General features: G+C 44.3%; 1 protein-coding gene across 1 annotated transcript in view; it reads left to right on the plus strand.

The window, feature by feature from the left end:
• USH2A (usherin) overlaps positions 1–20614 on the plus strand; it is a 3586186-nt gene that overhangs the window by 60176 nt on the left and 3505396 nt on the right. The window contains exon 3 of the mRNA XM_069233891.1: positions 16485–16664. Coding sequence (XP_069089992.1) covers positions 16485–16664 — 180 coding nt within the window. The remainder of the gene's footprint in view (positions 1–16484; positions 16665–20614) is intronic.

A 20614-nucleotide genomic window follows, 5' to 3' on the forward strand; every position in this document is an offset into this window, starting at 1 on the left:
TCAGAGCAACCCCAAAGTTACCACACCAGCAGCTCAGGGCCGGTCAGGTGCAGAGGTCAAAGAGGTGCCCAAAACACATAGGCTTCAATCGAGAGAAGGGGGTGCCCCGGTTCCAGTCTGCCAGCAGGTAAGTACCCGTGTCTTCGGAGGGCAGACCAGGGGGGTTTTGTAGGGCACCGGGGGGGACACAAGTCAGCACAAAAAGTACACCCTCAGCAGCGCGGGGGCGGCCGGGTGCAGTGTGCAAACACGCGTCGGGTTCTCTGTAGATTTCAATGAGAGACCAAGGGATCTCTTTAGCGGTGCAGGCAGGCAAGGGGGGGGCTCCTCGGGGTAGCCACCACCTGGGCAAGGGAGAGGGCCTCCTGGCACAGAAGTTCCGTTCCTTCGGGTGCAGGGCCTTTTCCAGCCGTCGGGACTTTAGGTTCGGCAGTCGCGGTCAGGGGGAGCCTCGGAATTCCCTCTGCAGGCGTCGCTGTGGTGGCTCAGGGGGGACAACTTTGGTTACTCACGGTCTTGGAGTCGCCGGAGGGTCCTCCCTGAGGTGTTGGTTCTCCACCAGTCGAGTCGGGGTCGCCGGGTGCAGTGTTGCAAGTCTCACGCTTCTTGCAGGGAGTTGCAGGGGTCTTTAAATCTGCTCCTTCGAAACAAAGTTGCAGTCTTTTGGAGCAGGGCCGCTGTCCTCGGGAGTTCCTTGTTTTTCTTGAAGCAGGGCAGTCCTCTGAGGATTCAGAGGTCGCTGGTCCTTTGGAAAGCGTCGCTGGAGCAGGTTTCTTTGGAAGGCAGGAGACAGGCCGGTAGGACTGGGGCCAAAGCAGTTGGTGTCTTCTGTTCTTCCTCTGCAGGGGTTTTTCAGCTCAGCAGTCTTCTTCTTCTTGTAGGTTTCAGGAATCTACTTCAGGAATACTAAATTTAAGGGCGTGTTTAGGTCTGGGGGTACACCCTCTTTGTGCCTCCTCCCAAGGGGAGGGGGTCACATCCCTAATCCTATTGGGGAATCCTCCATCTGCAAGATGGAGGATTTCTAAAAGTTAGAGTCACTTCAGCTCAGGACACCTTAGGGGCTGTCCTGACTGGCCAGTGACTCCTCCTTGTTATTCTCATTATTTTCTCCGGCCTTGCCGCCAAAAGTGGGGGCCGTGGCCGGAGGGGGCGGGCAACTCCACTAGCTGGAGTGTCCTGCGGTGCTGGAACAAAGGGGTGAGCCTTTGAGGCTCACCGCCCGGTGTTACAGCTCCTGCCTGGGGGAGGTGTTAGCATCTCCACCCAGTGCAGGCTTTGTTACTGGCCTCAGAGTGACAAAGGCACTCTCCCCATGGGGCCAGCAACATGTCTCGGTTGTGGCAGGCTGCTGGAACCAGTCAGCCTACATAGATAGTCGGTTAAGGTTTCAGGGGGCACCTCTAAGGTGCCCTCTGGGGTGTATTTCACAATAAAATGTACACTGGCATGAGTGTGCATTTATTGTGCTGAGAAGTTTGATACCAAACTTCCCAGTTTTCAGTGTAGCCATTATGGTGCTGTGGAGTTCGTGTTTGACCGACTCCCAGACCATATACTCTTATGGCTACCCTGCACTTACAATGTCTAAGGTTTGGCTTAGACACTGTAGGGGCACAGTGCTCATGCACTGGTGCCCTCACCTATGGTATAGTGCACCCTGCCTTAGGGCTGTAAGGCCTACTAGAGGGGTGACTTATCTATACTGCATAGGCAGTGTGAGGTTGGCATGGCACCCTGAGGGGAGTGCCATGTCGACTTACTCGTTTTGTTCTCACCAGCACACACAAGCTGGCAAGCAGTGTGTCTGTGCTGAGTGAGGGGTTCCCAGGGTGGCATAAGATATGCTGCAGCCCTTAAAGACCTTCCCTGGCATCAGGGCCCTTGGTACCAGTTACAAGGGACTTACCTGGATGCCAGGGGGTGCCAATTGTGGAATCAAAAGTACAGGTTAGGGAAAGAACACTGGTGCTGGGGCCTGGTTAGCAGGCCTCAGCACACTTTCAATTCAAAACATAGCATCAGCAAAGGCAAAAAGTCAGGGGTAACCATGCCAAGGAGGCATTTCCTTACAGCATGTCTTCTAGTGCGCAATATGAAAGTCTGGCCCAGGAGATTGGCAAGCTAAGTCCAAAGGCAAAGTGCTGGAAAGTGGTGTTGGACCGCACCACTTTGATAATCCACCAGCCACCCCTGTGAATTACATAAATGCGGGAGAGAATGATCCCACATTTTGATACACATAAGAAGAATGTTCTATATGTGGTGTAAATGCACGCTACATTTTTTATGCATTTTTACAAATAAACTATATTTGTATCTTTGCTGGGCATGGTCAGAAGCCTAAACATGTTCCATATCTGTCTCTTTATCATGTTTTATGATATTTGTGGATTGCTGTGAAAACTGCCCTACAACGTTGAAGGGACAATTGAGTCAGAAGGAGACACATATTCTAAGCACAAGGCCCTGTCCCTAGGCGCAAGTAGGTCATAATATATATTGTACAGACTACAGCTTTTGATAAAACATTATTTTGATTGCATAAGTCTTTGGCACAGTTTTATAGTTCTGCACAAAACTTTTGAAACAAAACAATACATTGACTAAAGTTTGAGAAAATATGGAAGCAAATTATTATTCAGTTCCCCATCATTCTGCATTTGTCCAAATGTTTCAATCTCCATTGAAAGTCCAGATAGGAATGCCTGAATGACCTGGTCAAATGACATAATGAGCAGGCAGTGCAGAGGATGGCACACACCATATGGCTTGCAGCCTTTCACTGCTCTCAGTTCCCACTGGGCAGAGCTGATGTGTCTGGCTCATGCACATTGGTGGTGTTGTACTGCCTGCAAGCCATGGCAAAATGCCATATTCTGTTTACAGAAGGTACTTAGGGGAACTGTAATTAAGGCATTGCTGAAGGCCACACCTTTGCCAGTATGCATTGGGCATAGCCAAACAGTGTTCACATTATGCATGAGAAGTGGTCAGACACAATTCAGAGCATGATCAGTGGCTGCTAGCTACAAAGAAAATGACAGTGGTGGCTTTCAGGCACCTGTCTTTTGGTGTTGGTGCTAGTGTTGGTGTGCAAGGTGATTAATCTACAATGCACTGGTGTGTAATTTGTGCAAGGTGGAAATGGTGGTCCCTGTGGAAGAGGTGAAGGATTCAATAACAATGCAAATGTGAGCAATGGCATTGGAAATGCACAAATGAGAAATAATTAGTGCCACTTCTGTGGATAAAATGGGCACTGTGTTGTGTAAACTAGGGATCTGGACTAGGTCTACCAGGTTTGGCTTTCACGCCCACAGGTGACCAGACTGAAGTTCAGTGCACCAGTGCTTAAGTGAGGAAGTCTAAGTTAATGTAGCCCCACATAACCACACAGGGAATATCTGCTGATGTGGTGTTGTGATTCCTGGGTTACTAACAGTCCCAAAAAAGGGTCAGAGATGCAGAGGTAATTCAAACCCAGTTTTGTTTTTTAGAATAGCACACACAAGTCCTGTACAAAGAAAGGACTCTATATATTTTAAAGTGTTTACTTCAACAGTTTCATTCTGTTGCTTAGTAGATGAGTAGCAATCAAACAGAATATAATGGAACGGGTCTAATGCATGTTACTAGCAGTGCGAATAGTATGACATTTTTTTCTAATATGGTTAGACTATTAATCACAGCCCAACATTTTACAGACTACTTCTGTGGGCTACATTGTAGGACCATGGAGTAGCTAACTTGCCTGTAGCCTTTCTTGAGTCTCAGCACACTGCATATCTGTTTACAGCAGACCATCTGTGGCTATGAGACTCCAGCCTGGATAGAGTGTTCTTTTGTAAGGAAAACACACATCAGCTGGGCTGCGCTCTTCTCCTTTCTGTATCAGCTCTCAGCAAATGCATGGATGTTGCAGAAATCAGGCAGGATCTCAAGAAATAATCTGGGGCAAAGACCTCTCTATTTCAATGGTCAATTGATGTGGTTTACATAAGCTTGCCTAATGACTTACTCTACATCTGGGGACTTTCTGTTAATCCAAGATATAACCGGTATGAACCAGCATGATGGAAATATATCAACTCGGGCTACATTTAAAAAAATCTTCTGTCAGACCTTGAAAAGTAGATAGCATGAAATATGTAGCATATTTGTGTCACCTTTATGTTTTAACAAAGTAATTGTTGACATTTTCACGAGTTCTTTGAAAGATAATGACAAGTTGAATATAAGCCAAAGACCGATAGGATAACTTACTGTGCTCAAAATGCAGTCTGGCTTTGGGTGTTTAGGATAACTGGAAACAGGAATGCAGGTTTAATCAAAATCCATTTCTAAGTAAATGCAAATGGTTCCCCCAATGCAGCAGAAAAACAAATCAATTGGCACTGCTGTGATAACACAGCAGGTGGTCCCAGCCCTACCAGCTTCTGAAATGAACATGCAGAACCCAAGACAATTCAATGGGAATATGCTTTCAGCCCCAGATATGCAACAGCCCATGCAAAAATAACATTCAAGAATTCCAACCATATTTAAAATCTCAGCAAAAAACATTTAGGGGCTGATTTAACTCACTATGGACAGCCCATGGTTCACCATGGGGATGGAGTAAATTAGCCAACCAGGCGGTTCCTAGTAAAGCATATTACTCTGCGCTTCGGGGCTATGAGGGCAGGATGCAGCCCTGCTGCACACAATAATCTATTTGTCTTTTCAAAAAGAAAATCCCCAAAAGGGATTTTCCTATTTTAAAAGAAAAAATATAATGCTCCCCTCATCGTGGGAGTCTTCTCCCATGGTTGAGGGGAGACCATTATAGTGAGTTTACTATTCTTTACTGCGAGGTTTACACCTGGCAGTAAGAAACAGTAAAATATTACTGCATGTTCACTCAGTTGTGAGAGAGTATGCAAACAACCAATACAAAAATTGGATCCTTTAGTGATTAATGATAATTTTTCAGAATTTACATCTGCATTCAGAGTTGCTACAGAAGTGATTCAAACACAGTGATGTGCATGAGGGAGATGCGGATTGCATGCTTAATGCAGTCCTAGAGATAGATTAGGATTGTCCTTTTGCAGAGGTAAAAGGGCTAGGTTTTCTAGTATAATTTTTAAACAATGCAGGTGCTACTCGCTCCACAGTTTGGCTGGTAGAACATCGTAATTACCACTCTTCTAGAAAGAAATTCAGGTTGTAGGCATTTGAAATAAACAGGTAAATAATAAGTTGTCAGCTAATGTCCCAGTAAAAATTGGTGAAAATATAAATGATCACAACTTTATTAACAATGAAAAGTGTCTAGTTAATTTGTTGGGTCATGATCTCATGTGTAAAGTGAACGGTGTGATTTACTGCACACTAGATTGTGTGGCAATCAAACACAAGATAAGGACCTCGGCTTCATGATAAAATCACAAGATGCAAAGGTAAAATGTTCCCAATGCTCACTTCAGAAGACCTGCCTCTAGATTTAAGACATACTGGGCCAGATGAAAGTAGGTAATTATTTTGGATTACCAAATAGCAAATTTTTACGATTCCCTATTTGGTAACCGCAAACATCTATGTACAAATGTGTGTTTCACACATTGTGTGGGACCCAGTGGGTTGCAAATAGACCTACCACATGAATATTAATCAGGTAGGTCTCACTTTGCGACCCATTGAGAATCGTTAAAATCACAGGGATGGTGGCCTGCTGTGTTCAGCAGACCACCATGTCTGTGATTGATTTTAAATCATTTTTTTTCTTCTTTTTTTTAAATGTAGCCCATTTCCCTTTAAGGAAAATGGGATGCCTAAAAAAAATTAATAGTTTTTTCTTTTCATTTTTTAAGAGTGGGCAGTGGTTCATGTGACCACTGCCCGCTCCTAAAAATGTTTTTACAAACATTCAGGAAAGGGTCCCTTGGGGATCCCTTCCAATTTGCGAATGGGTTACAAATGTTTGACAACTACATTTCGGCCGCAAAACATTCACATATATACTAAACACGCACCTCCATAATACTGAATTGCAAACCCAAATTGTGATTCCATAATAGGTTACAAAATTGCAAATAGTACTTTGTACATTCCAAAAAGCATTTGTATCTGGTTGCAAACGGCTCGATTCTGCGAATGTGCCCATTTTTTGAGGAGATAAATCCTTTGTACATCTGGCCCACTGTGAATAGGAAGGTTTGGGATACCACAGGAAAAGAAATTGGGTTGATGAAACATGCAAAGCCGTGGCAGATCACTTGTAAACCTCAATGCAGTGCATCCCTGTACTCCTGAATACAGGTTAACTCAGGAAGCAGAGGAAGAGATTTCACCTGTCATTAACAAACTGTTTGAACAGGGCATTTAAAAAGAAGCTTTAGGGAGTTCATCTAGATCTCTGTTCTCTGGAATAAAAAAAAAAAGTGGAAAATAATGCATAGTACAAGATTAGCAAAATTAATGATATAGTCATCCAATGTTGTCCCATGTTATTGAATAGTGCAGTAATGTTATTTAGGATTTCCATAGATACGGAGTGGTTTCTATCATAGACATCTGTCAATCATTTTTCTAATTTTTTTTTGGGGGGGGGGAATGGTTGGCTACTGTCAGATTGGTTTCAAAACTTGTCCTTGATTGAAAGACCTCTATAGAGGTTGACTCACAATGATGTGAAGGACTCAGTGCCCTGGGACAATGAACGCGTGCAGGCCTTCCTAGAGAGCAGATACACCTAGAGTTCAGACACAGTTTATGTAGCACCCCGTTCTAGGAATGTCCAGTCACAAAAAAGGTTTTTATTTATTGTGTCACAAAAGTAAAGGACATGCAATATCTGTTTTGATGAAACAACTTGGAGAGGCTAAGCAGCCCATTACATATTTTTTCTGAAAGACTTGGTGCGGTAGCGACTGCCCTGCTCAGTTGCATGAAAAATATTCCAGTGGCTTCTTTGGCAGTTGTTCAGAGTGAAGTTATTGTAATGGAGTACACATTCAGTAGAGTCTTTGCTGACTTGCACCTGCTCTCACCATCTCACAAATAGTCACTTGACTAAATAGGAGCTGACAATCTTGGCAGAACATAACATTTCACTTAAACCCTGTAATACCTTGAACTCTTGCCTTTGCCAAAGGTGGATAAGTGAGATGAAGCAGATGAAGGTGATCATGATTTTATTGATGTAACAGAGTTGTGCACCAAATCAAGACTGAGCATTCAAGATGTACTATTTGAGTTGGATGCATATGCAGTGATGCAGTTTGCACAATAACACATATTTTAGAGGCCTCATACTTGTGTAATGTAACTTCAGCACGATTATCAGAATTGAATGTGATTAGAAGAAAATGATGTTTGAACACTGATTTGAGTTTTACAGTCTACATCTACACAGTTAGCCAATACGGTTTTGAAGTGGTCCAGGACTTTGTGGTCACACAGGGATGTTTGGGATAATGTCTGGAACTCACATTAAAATGGCCCACAAACCCTATACATACTTGCTAACCCTGCAAATGCTGAAGAAACGCGCTGTTGTAAAATATGCAGCCCGGAAGAGTGGAGATGACATGATCACATTGGGCAGTAAGTTTGTAGATGGAGAGAGTAAAATCAGCTTATTGGCAATGTCAGTTTAAACATTTCATGAGTTAAAGTACTTGCAAAGTGAGGTGTCGGAAGATGAAAGAAAATGTTAGGAAACGGAATGATGGTATCAAGATAATGCTGATCCTTGGAGCAACAAATACAAAAACAGATGATGGATAGAATGCAGAACAAATCATACATTCACCCCCAGTCAGATCTGGGTTAAATCCATCAGTTTTTTTGCTCACCATGCCATTCCAGTTTAGACCCAGCCATATGAAAATCAGTTTTGACCCTGCTCCCCGTGGGAACAGTCCAGCCTGAACTGCCAGGCCAAGTCCTCCCTGGACTAGAAACAAGCATCCTATGTCCAGTTTCAGGGTATCACCCCTCATCAGCCAGGCCAGCTTGAATTTGGTGGAATATCGAGCACAGGACCCATGTCTGGGAACACTCTTCCCACTTAGGGGGACCTTGGAGGTCATAGACCTCTGTCCTGTTTTTGGTCTAGAGCTCGCCCCCCACGTCCGCAGCACCACCTTGCTGTCTCGTGCCCCTGACCCCCGCCCACGCTGCTGCTAGCGTGTTTGAGGCTCTCCTCCACCCGCAGGCATCCTCCTGCACCTCATCCCTGGTGTCTAGTGGGCTCTGGTAAGCTTCGCTAGACCCGTGTGCAATCTGCTGCTTTTGCCGTATCTGTAAGTGTTTTTTACTTTTCAGCGCCTTGCCGCATTGCGCTCTTGCCACCATTTGTGCCCCTTCTGATTGCTGTTTTCCGCTTGTACTTTGTGCCTTTTTACCGTATTTGTGACTGTTTTTGACTTGTGCTTATCGTTCACTTTTGTGCCTTTTTTACCTGGTTTTTCACCCCTTAGGCGCTCCCCCTTGCCGCTTCCCCTGCCGCTGCCTCCCTGCGGCCCGCCCCCTCGCACCCCCATTCGCCGCTCCCTCCCACCTCCCAGCTGCTCCTCCCTCCCCCCTCCCTTCTTAATGGCTGGCGCTGCGCGTCCGCGCCGCGGGCGCGCCGGAGGCAAGCCCGTCTGCGCCCGTCCGCGCCTGGACCGCGCCCAGCGCCACCCCCCCTGGTCCGCACGCCCCGCGCACCACCAGCCTTCGCTACTCGGCCAGCGAACTCCTCGCCCTCAACCCTGGCTCCTCCACAGCCTACTTCCAGGCCACACTGAAGCACACCAAAGGACCCTTCTCCTGTCGCATCTGCAACTTCACCTGTAACAGAACAAGGAAGCCTGCAACAACCAACACCAACCACCTCCACTGCATCCTCCTCAACACACGTTCGCACGAAAGCACGCCATCGAGCTCTGGGACCTGCTCGACACCACCGCCCCAGACGTAGCCTTCCTGACTGAAACCTGGTGGAACGACTCCTCGGCCCCAGACATCGCCATCCCTGACGGCTACAAGATCACCAGAAGAGATTGTACCAACGGAATCGGTGGAGGAATAGCCATCGTCCACAAATCTACCCTCAAGAACCACACCCACACGGACGACACCCTCAAGACAGCTGAACACCTTCACTTCCAGATCCACACGGACCCCAACACTACCCTCAGAGGAACTCTCATATACCGACCTCCAGGACCAAGAGCCCCCCAACTTCGTAGAATCATCAACCTATCCTTCGATACTGCGACCTTCCCGGACAGCTGGAAGCACGCCGACATCCAAGCCCTCCTCAAGAAACCCAAGGCTGACCTCAACGACCTCAAAAACCTCCGCCCGATCTCCCTCCTCCCCTTCCCAGCGAAGGTCATCGAGAAGATCGTCAACGCCCAGCTCACCCACTACCTCGAGGACAACTCCATCCTAGACCCCTCCCAATCCGGATTCAGACACAATCACAGCACCGAGACTGCGCTCCTCGCCGCCAAAGATGACATCAGACAGCAAATGGTCAACGGCGAAACTTCAGCCCTCATCCTCGTAGACCTCTCCGCTGCCTTCGATACGGTCTGCCACCGCACCCTACTAACTCGTCTCCACGAAGCCGGAATACAAGACAAAGCCCTCAACTGGATCTCCTCATTCCTCTCCGGCAGAACCCAGAGAGTCCGACTCTCACCCTTCCGCTCCGAAGCCACCAACCTCATCTGCGGCGTCCTCGCTAAGCCCAACGCTGTTCAACGTCTACGTGGCACCCCTCGCACAACTGGCCCGTCAGCACAACCTCCGCATCCTCTCCTACGCCGACGACACCCAGCTCATCCTCTCCCTCACCAATGACCCACACACCGCCAAAGCCAACCTCCATGAGGGATCGAAATCCATCGCCGAGTGGATGAGAAACAGCCGCCTGAAATTAAACTCCGACAAGACAGAAGTCCTCATCCTCGGACGCACCCCCTTGGCATGGGACGACTCCTGGTGGCCCACCGTGCTGGGACCCCCCCCCTACTCCAGCCAACCACGCACGCAACCTCGGCTTCATCCTCGACTCCGCCCTCACCATGTCCAAACAGGTCAACGCAGTATCCTCCTCCTGCTTTAACACCTTTTGCATGCTCCGTAGAATCTACAAGTGGATCCCGACGGAAACCAGAAAAACTGTGACCCAGGCCCTCGTCAGTAGCGGACTTGACTACGGCAACGCACTCTACACAGGCATCCCGGCAAAAGACATCCAATGACTCCAACGCATCCAGAACGCATCCGCCCGCCTGATCCTTGACATACCCCGCCGATGCCACATCTCCCACCACCTGAAGGACCTCCACTGGCTCCCCGTGGACAAGAGGATCACCTTTAAACTCCTCACCCACGCGCACAAAGCACTACACAACGCCGGACCCGCCTACCTGAACAACAGACTCAACTTCTACGTGCCCTCCCGCCAACTCCGCTCTGCCAACCTCGCCATCGTTCCCCGATTCCAACGCAAGACTTCCGGCGGCAGATCCTTCTCCTACCTCGCCGCCAAGACCTGGAACTCCCTTCCGACCCTCCTGCGCCAGACCCAGGACCTCCTCACCTTCAGGAGACTCCTCAAGACCTGGCTCTTCGACCAATAGCAGCTGCCCCCCCCCCCATCAGCGCCTTGAAACCCTAACGGGTACATAGCGCGCTTTATAAATTTAATGATTGATTGATTGATTGATAGACAAGAAGGTTGATATCCCTAATTCCGTGCTACTGCAGATGAAAAGATGTAGGCATGGACATACACATATAGGACGTGATGACATGACTGACAAATTGAAATAAATAATGATTCAATACTCATTTTAGGATGATTCTAGAAAATCTGTTTCAGAAATGTATCATCTGTCAGCAGGTAAATGTTGGCAAAAAGACAAGTGAACATGAAGCACATGGGAAAATCAGAAGGTGTTTTCACAAGATTACAAGTCGATTTTGAAGAGATGCCAACCTGTAATGGTTTCTGGTATATTTTGATGGTTTATTTAGCAAATGGATCAAAGAGTTCCCAATTAGGCATTACAATGCACTCACTCTAGTCAAGCCATTGATGGGGTAATTGATTCCTAGATTCGGCCGCCATCCTATTTGAAATCAGATAGAGGAATTTATTTTAAAAATGAGATTATGTGTGTCCTATTTATGGCACTGAATATCAACCAGAAATTCCATTGTAGTTGCCATCCAAAAGCTTCAGGTGTAGTGGAGAGGGCCAGCAGCACACTGAAAGCATAATTGCCTAAAGCTTGTGCCTCTACTTCGCTGAAATGACCAGATGCACTTTCTTTAGCCCTACTGAGTATAAGAAGCACATGCAATAAAAACACAGGATATACTCCCCATGAGGTGCTGCTGGGGAGTGCCATGAGGATTCCTGCCATTCCTCTAGCTTCTCTCATTAATATTACCGATGATCTGGTACTGGATAACTGCAGAGGTTTGGTTGATTTGGTAAATTCCTTCCATCATTTGGTGAAATGTACTGCACCTTCAACAAGTGCCATAATCTAGATCCTAGTGACTGGGTTATTGTGAAGAAGCATAACAGGCAGACGTGTTAGGAGCTCACCTGTATCAAGTGATCTTGGTGATGAACACTGCTGTAAAATGTGGAGGTGTGTCTCATTGGATGCACGCATCTCACACAATGGGAGTGAAGCTTGAAGATGAAAGGTCAAACTCATGTTTGCTACCTGGATACAGAGGGAGGAGAACAAAGAGTTCAAGAAGTAGAAAATCAAGCTGATCAAGAAGAGCCACAAATGCAAAGACAGGAAAATCAAACTTCAAAAATGTAAACTCTAGAATCACCCAAGATTTCCAGTTGCAAATTATGCGAAACAAGTGAAGATGAAAGTGAGTCAAGTGGAGCAGATATGAGTATAGATGAAAGCTTGGTGCAAGATGATTGCTCTGAAGGTGTGAGAGAAGAACATTAGAAAGACCTGACAGTCTTAAAGAAATTGGAGCAAAAACCGTTTTAATGAGTGACAGATATGAATGACAAATATCTTAAAGTCTGAAGTTAGAAGATAATGAAAAGTAAGAGTGCTAGGGCAGAAATACACAGTTCCTGAATGGGCATATCTGATAAAGACTGACCCAGAAGAAAGAAAGTTTGTGCTGAAAGACTATTGATTTCTTTTGGAAGAACCTCCATGATTTGGAATGAAAGGAAAGAGAAGGTTATTGACAATTGATACATTCCTGATGGAAGAATGGAACTGATTTTTTGAGTTTTTAAGAAGAGAAATGTTTAATTTTTATTTTTTTCATAAGTGTGCCTGCATGACTCTCACAGGTTAGAATTACAATTTCTTTTTTTTGGTCTATGCTGGCATTTTAGAATTCTGCCTGTAACTAAATGCTTGCATCTGAAGAAGACTGATTCAGTACGAATTTCGTATCAAGTTCAAGATACATATGTATCTGCATATTTTTTTATTGACATCTGAATAGAATTTAGTGCTAAATGAACTACTATTTTTCTTATTGTAGCTTAATCAGAATATTTGAACTTGAATTTTGTCCACATTATTTTTGCTTTGTTCACATTCATCGTTTTGAAGGACTATTTTACCAGACGTGTGAAATCATTTTGAACTGAAATGTTGGAGAATTGTTCAAATTGTGTACATGGCTTTTAAGTTTAAGCTTTTACTGAGAAGCTGCTTTGGCAGAAAGAAGATGACTAAATATAAAAATAGATTTTTCTTGGCTTATAAATAATATTTATGATTTTTATTTCATTAGTATTGGTTGCTATTTTAGTGTGTATGTATTGCCCTGTTGGAAATGTATTGAATCATCAACATTTTGCACGATAATACTAGAGAAAGAAGATTTTATCATAGAGGTAGTGCTAATGGAAACTTTGAAGAAAATATTTATGCAAATGTGCAAGAGAAAAATAAAATAACCATCAACATACCTAAGTACTATTTTTAAACTTGCACGCCCTCTCTTATTTCAGCATGTTTTGCCGCTATACATTATCTGTTCTCCTATGGAATATCCTGCAACGTATACAGATCTGTTTTCCTAGGACACGTTGTTCTTGAAGAATTTGAAGTAGCATTCTTACTATAGGCAAGATGTCTGAAATTGAAAATGTAGGCATTAGTAAAAGTAAGAGGCCCTTTGTCTTCTATAATTTTAAGACTAATGAGACTGATACAAATCGTAGGTGTTACTAAAAGTAAAAGACTCATTGTGTTCTATAATTACAAACCTATTGCCACTGATGAGAGGAATGTGTGTAAACTACGTGATATAGAGTGTAGGGAATAAAATGAGAGAGAATTGTTAAGAATGTTGCTGAATCAATGGAGATATAGTTAAAAGAGGAAGCTGAAGCTAATTTTAAAAATCTACGGGTGCATCTTAAACATAGTATTTTACATGAGAAGAGAGGAGTTGTGTGTATGATGTAAATAATGAAGAAAGAATGAAGTGAGTTCTAAGACGATGAAATGTGGATTTGGTCAAGTGCCTAGGGATGTGTTTTGATTCCTCCCATTAGGGTGGTTCTGAATGATGCGAAGACCAGAAAATTGTCTAGTTTGGTAGATCGCTTAGCTAATAATACTGCAGGTGCATCAATTAAAAATGAATAATGAAATGGATACTAGTCATGGGATGATAAAACAGAATAGATTAATTCTAGATATTTATTTGGCAAAAGAAGTTGGTGTGTTCCATGTAATTAAGGTCCAGCAGTGTTGTATGTTTGTGCATGATAACAGTCTTGAAATTGATAAATCTATTAATAATATAACTTATATTGTGAGTGAAGCTAAAACATAGGAGAGACTGGTGTGTGAGAAAAATTGGTTCCATGGTTTGGTAAGATTGGAAAGTGAATTGGAATGATTGTTAATGGTTTGGTGATGTGGGTGGTGGCTTACTAAAGAAAACATCATTAATAATTTTTACATTAACCATAATAGGTCTAATTTTAATATTAATATTTTTGGAAGTTATTTGTCTTAAGGGTGGTGTTAAATTGTAATTGTGAAAAGAAGAAAAAGTCCACAAAAATAATAAAAAATTGATGACATCAAAATTATAGTCTATGTTGAAATGCATGGGGGAAACAGTGGGTTCATGGTTCAGTAAGAGAAAGATTGGTGAATATCTTGGTGATGTGGGTGGCGGCTTACTAAAGAAAGTATCATTAATAATTTTAACATTAACTACAATAGGTATAATTCTAATATTAATATTTTAGAAGTGATTTAATTATTTGTCTTGGGGGGTGGGATTGAATTGTAATTGGAGAAAAAGAAGACCAGGAAAGATTTTAAAGATGGATGACATCGAAGCCAGTGTCTATGATGAAATGGATGCTTTGGAGAAGACTAAAACGTAGAAGCTGGGAATGACTGATAAAGTGGTGTAGAGTAGTTGCTTATTTACAAATGTGCGCATGTGAGCATAACTAGGCCTCAGTCAGTCAGGCTGAAGTGAGCCTGCACTGACATTAGTTTTGCATTAATAGAGAAAATGCAGCTTTTGAAATTACATGGAGTTTCCTACTTACATGTTTCTCTTCAGTGTTTTTCCCTTTTTTAAAAACCGGTGTAAATGTAATTTATTTTATGGTGTTGTTTATTAGTTGACCCAAAATGTATTAATTTGGGTTCCTGGAGAAGAAAGCCATGGACAGAATGTTTCTATAGTTGCAACATATTCATGATCCTTTGCAGGGAGCTGCTTCAAGCAGTTGAACTCTTTTTTTTGTTGTACTTGTTGCATAAATGTCACAATATGTTTTACATTTTCTATGTATAATTATGTATGAAAGTATGTGTTTTTTAAATGTTTCTTTTTGATAGATTATATTTTGTTATATTGCTATTGGTCTGTATAAATAAAACATTATTAATACAGTCCTATTATGTCTCATCTCACCATGCTAAGAGTGTGCCTTTCAGTACCTGGAACCTTTAAAACCTTAAAACCTTTGCTTTCTAAACTGTACAAACTCCACACTAGTCTGACCATTTGATTTATATTTAGATTTTCCATGACTTTAAATTGAGCACCTTTATGGTAGTCGTCTCAAACCTTTTTCACTTATTATTTAAGAGCTTTGACACATGAGACATAATAAAATATATTTGTCTGATGAAATACCGCTATTCATCATGTACTAAACTGAACATACTATTCTCCAAACCTGAGTTTTGAGGAGCATCCTTTTGTCCTTTTTGACCAATTGAGCTACATTTCCCATAATATTGTGTATGCAGTGCAGCCTTTTACTAATCAATTTCAATTATATATTTTTTGACGTTGTGTGATGAGATATATTCCATGTGTAGTCAAAAGTAGTGCGCTGAGTGGCTTTTGGCTGCTTAGCTATCTTAATTGGTGTAGCATAGCTTTCTGTCAAAAATGTAACAGTACTGCAGCTACAATAATGGAATTTCTAAGATTCTGTATTAACATTGAGAAGGTATTTTGCTTATTAAGTGTTTACATCACATCTGTTACTTTTTCAGGTAATAAACGTGTATGATTGCATTAATTAATAATTGCTTGTTATATTTGTGCATGTACACCCTGCAACTTAGTTCTCAACTATAAATGCCTTAGTCTTGAAGTACATGTTCTTATCTTATTAAAGGTAAGCCCTGACAATGCTTTGACTGGTAAGGCGAACATATTAACTATGGGGGTGGCAACTTGCAATCATGCAGATTTGTGAGAAATCTCACTAGCATCCTTAAGTGGGTCCATTTCATTCACAACTTGCAGCAGTGAGAAACAATTCTGCATTTGCAATGAGCTGCTCAGAGCCGAGGGTGAGCTGCCACCACCCAGCATCAGTCTCCCCTTCTCTGTTTATGGCCTAGGTGGGCAGAGTATTTCCCCACACTTGTCCTTACTTCCACCCCCTTTGATAACCATCATCTGAGTGCCGGTTGATCCTGCCCCCTCCCCACCATTACCCAAGCCACTGGCCCCCAATTTCCTTCTCCCCTTCCGCTACCACCGCCCTCCAACTTTTATATCCGCTACCCCCTTTGCTTACCTCTTATGTTCACTGCCCCCCTCCCCTCAGCTCTTATGATGACTTGAACAGTTTAATCAGAATTACTCCAGATTTCACAGCCACAGATGGGTCATGTTGTATTATCTATGCCTTGGGTAAACACTACCATATGTGAGGAAATTTGGTTTGCTCAATGGAACCAATGTTTCCCCAATAAACTAAACATGAAGAATAGCTTAACTCGTCTCTTGCTCCTAATATGAACTAAAGCTAAGAGATTCAAAAGGGATTACGATATGATAATGAACGTTAAACGAGAAAAAATATTTGTAAAATCAAAAAGTTGAAAAACATGGTATAGCACAGTCATATTTTTTCTTTTGGTCTGTTTTTGCAATCTTTTATTTGCACAAGCTTTTGATTTGTTTCTACTGTGTTTCATTTTTCATAGGTGTGTTGTGGAGAAAGAAGTTGGTGGGCGGCCCGTCTTCAAAATCACAATCTCTGAAAATGAAATTGTGTTTTATTACAGCACAGCAAAGGGCTTGCAGTCTCCTATACAATTTATGTTGCTTGGGAGAATTGTTATGGAACAGTGGCTTCACATTGCTGTGCAGGTAAGTAAGACAAAGTGCAGATATATAATATTTAAAATATTAAAAGTTGGAAGAAGCACAAACATTTTTAATGCATATAGGGGGCCTATTTAAAAGCACAATTAAAATTGTGTGCTACATATTTTGGAATTTGGGACAGCCAAAGAAGAGGCAGATTTTTCTTGCTCCTCACCGAGCTATATGATTATGTACATTAACAATACATGTGATCTGTGTGCAATTGAGATTTTCCATTTCTTCAGAGATTTAACTGCAAGTGACAGGAGTAAATTCTTAACATCATGGACCACAGAATTTAATTTAGCTGTTTACCTGTTAGTAACCAATATTGAATGTGTTATGTAAAAAAGCTATGCAGTGCTGCAAGCCATTTCAGACCTCTAATTGCCTCGTTTTGACATTCTCATTGAAGTACCCTGTAATTCTGTCTGCTGGATTTACTGATATTGGGACATCAACAACTTTGGAGACTGAAGTTAAGGAGTATTACATATTTGACACTGTCAGTCGACTAAGAAATGAAGATTTACTGGGGAATCAATCATTTTTATGCCCTCATTATTTCTCATTTTACTCTCAGTATTTTACTTAGTGATTTCAGTTATTTTCTGCTGCAGAATTCTCTGGGGGAAACATACTGGGTTTGTAGTGCTCCTATCAACCATGGGCCAGTAAAACTTGTTACTGACCACGTCGAATTACAGTAACTGGTCCATGAGGATTACCTAGGCATTTATGATGAGGTATTATGTAGTAGAATGGACACTATTAATATATTTCTGTTATGACAGCAGCATATTGTGTTTTGATTTTGTTTTGCAAGGGACATCTGTTTCTCAGACTTTTCCTACTAGGTGAAGATATGTTTTTTCAACCAATGCAATCGCATATATTGTGCTTCAAGATACATTCATGACTAACTAACAGTTACCCTCATGATATCATGTCTGCTGTAACAGTAGGTGGTAAATAAGCTGACAAGAGGCAGTGATTTCAAGAAGGTTTTTTGTCAAAGTGAACATCACTGTAGGAAGCTGGCTCTGCATATACTATATTAACATGATATATAGTGTGTACAGAGTCCTTGGGTTCCTCAGAGGCTGAAGTTGATAATACTAATGCTTTCTTTTGTGGTAGTGTGGTCGAGCAATTAGGCTTATCAGAGGGTAGTGCAAAGCATTTGTTGTACACACACAGACAATGAAAGAGGCACACACTCAATGACTTAATTCCAGACCACTTTTTTTTATATAGCAAAAATATATTTTCTTAATTTCTTTTTAGAACCACAAGATTCAAGTTGCAGTTAAGTACCTCAATAGATTTGTATTTCAAACATGTATCAACAGTACTTTGTTTGAAATCAATAAGTTATACAGTTTTTGAAATATTGGCAATTATCTGTTTTAAATTGAGACTGCAATTTTCAGAATAGTTCCTGGGCAGGGGGGAAGAAATGTTAGTTCAATTTGCAGTTAAGTACAACACTTAGGCGGTCATTCTGACCGCGGCGGGCGGCGGTTGCCGCCCGCCATGCGGTTACCGCTGAATGACCGCCGCGGTCAAAAGACCGCAGCGGCCATTCCAACTTTCCCGCTGGGCCGGCGTGCGACCGCCAAAAGGCCACCCGCCGGCCCAGCGGGAAAGCCCCTGCAACGAGGAAGCTGGCTCCGAATGGAGCCGGCGGAGTTGCAGGGGTGCGACGGGTGCAGTGGCACCTGTCGCGATTTTCACTGTCTGCTAAGCAGACAGTGAAAATCTGTATGGGGCCCTGTGAGGGGGCCCCTGCACTGCCCATGCCAGTGGCATGGGCAGTGCAGGGGCCCCCAGGGGCCCCACGACACCGTTCCCGCCATCCTGGTTCTGGCGGTGAAGACCGCCAGAAACAGGCTGGCGGGAAGGGGGTCGGAATCCCCATGGCGGCGCTGCAAGCAGCGCCGCCATGGAGGATTCCCTGGCCCAGGGGAAAACCGGCGGGAAAACCGGCGGGAAAACCGGCGGGAAAACCGGCGGTTCCCCTTTTCTGACCGCGGCTTTACCGCCGCGGTCAGAATAGCCCAGGAAGCACCGCCAGCCTGTTGGCGGTGCTTCCGCTGCCCTCCGCCCTGGCGGTCATGGACCGCCAGGGTCGGAATGACCCTCTTACTGTTTGAGTCTCTGGGTTTTATGAAGTCCACCGTTTGGGGTTAAAATTAACCCAAAAACCCACACCAAGAACACAGGGCCGGCCAGGTCCAGAGGTCAAAGATGAACACATTTAACGTGGGCTCCTATGGAGAAAAGGGGTACTCAGACTCAGGCCTGCCTACAGGTAAGTACCCACGGCTTGGAGGGCAGATCAGGGGGAGATTGAAGGAGCACAAGTAGGCACCAAACACACAGCCTCAGTGGCACAGGGGTGGCCGGGTACAGAGTGCAAACAAGACATCTGGCTGCCAATGCTCATCTATGAGGGAGCCCCAGGGGGGGCACTCAGCCACTGCAGGTGAGATCCGGGGGTGGGGAGTCTCAGGCACACCACTGGTTTGACAGGGAGGAGGGCCACCTGCTGAACATTGCTGCACCGGGTGTTGGTTTCTCCAAGGCCAGGGGGCTGCGGGTGCAGTGTGTCTTTAGGTGTCAGATATCGTTGTACGGAGCTTTGTGGTCAGGGGGGGTCCTCGGGATACCTTCTGCAGGCGTCGTTGTGGAGGGGTGGAGAGGTCAATCTAGGGTGGGCACTTTATCACATTTGCCTGGGGATCCTCTTTAGCTGGTTGGACCACCTGGACAAGGGTTGTGGGTGTTTGGTGCAGAGTTATTAGGACTCATGCATTTGGAGTGGGGTCGGAGTCATTAGATGTTGGTTTCTGCTTGGAGAGGGCCGCTGTCCATGGGAGTTCTTGGTCCTTTTGGGTGCAGGCAGTCCTCTGGAGCTTGGCAGAGGTCGCTGGTCCCGCTGGATGCATCACTGTTCTTTTTTCCAGGTTCTTTGAAGCAGGATAAAAACCGGTAGGGCTGGGGCCAAGTCGGTTGTCGTCTTCTTTTTTCTCTGCTGGAGTTTCAGCTTAGCAGTCCTTCTTTTCAGGTCACCCGGAATCTGGTGAGCTGGATTTAGGGAAGCCCTAAATTCCTAGACTTAGAGGCATTTTAGGTGTCAGAGGGCAATAGCCAATGGCTACTGTCCCTGAGGGTGGGTACACTCTCCTTGTGCCCACTCCCTTTGGGTAGGGGGGCACAAACCTAATCGTCCTGGTCCCTTTCATCCAAACCAAGATGGAGGATTCTGCAGGGAGGGGGTCACCTCAGCTCTGGACACCCTAGGGGTGGTCCTGGCTGGGGTGGTCACTCCTCCATGCTTTCTCTACTTTTCCCATCGGACTTGATTCCAAAAGTGGGGCTTTGTCTGGTTGCGCTGGAAGCTCCACTATCTGGAGTGCCCTGGGGCACTGTAATCCAAGGCCTGAGCCTTTGAGGCTCACCTCCAGGTGTTACAGTCCCTGTAGTGGGAAGTTGTGAAACACCTTCACCAAGGACAGGCTTTGTTTCTGACCACAGAGTGCACAAAAGCACTCACCCCATGTAGTCAGAAACTTGTCTGAAATTGGCAGGTTGGCACAGACCAGTCAGTCCTACACTAGCAGTTTGGCTAACATACAAGGGGCATCTCTAAGATTCCCCCCTGTGTGCATTTTTCAATAAATTCCATACTGGCATCAGTGTGGATTTATTGTGCTGATAAGTTTGATATTGAACTTCCCAGTATTCAGTGAAGTCATTATGGAGCTGTGGAGTTCGTAATTCCAAACTCCCAGACCATATACTCAATATGGCTACACTGCACTTACAATGTCTAAGAATGGACTTAGGCACTGTAGGGGCATATTGCTCATGCAGCTGTGCCCTCACCTGTGGTATAGTGCGTACTGCCTTAGGGCTGCAATGCCTGCTAGAGGGTCCAAGCACACCTTCAGTCAAAGTTGGC

This window comes from Pleurodeles waltl, chromosome 5, assembly GCF_031143425.1.
Source record: "Pleurodeles waltl isolate 20211129_DDA chromosome 5, aPleWal1.hap1.20221129, whole genome shotgun sequence".
NCBI lineage: Eukaryota > Metazoa > Chordata > Amphibia > Caudata > Salamandridae > Pleurodeles > Pleurodeles waltl.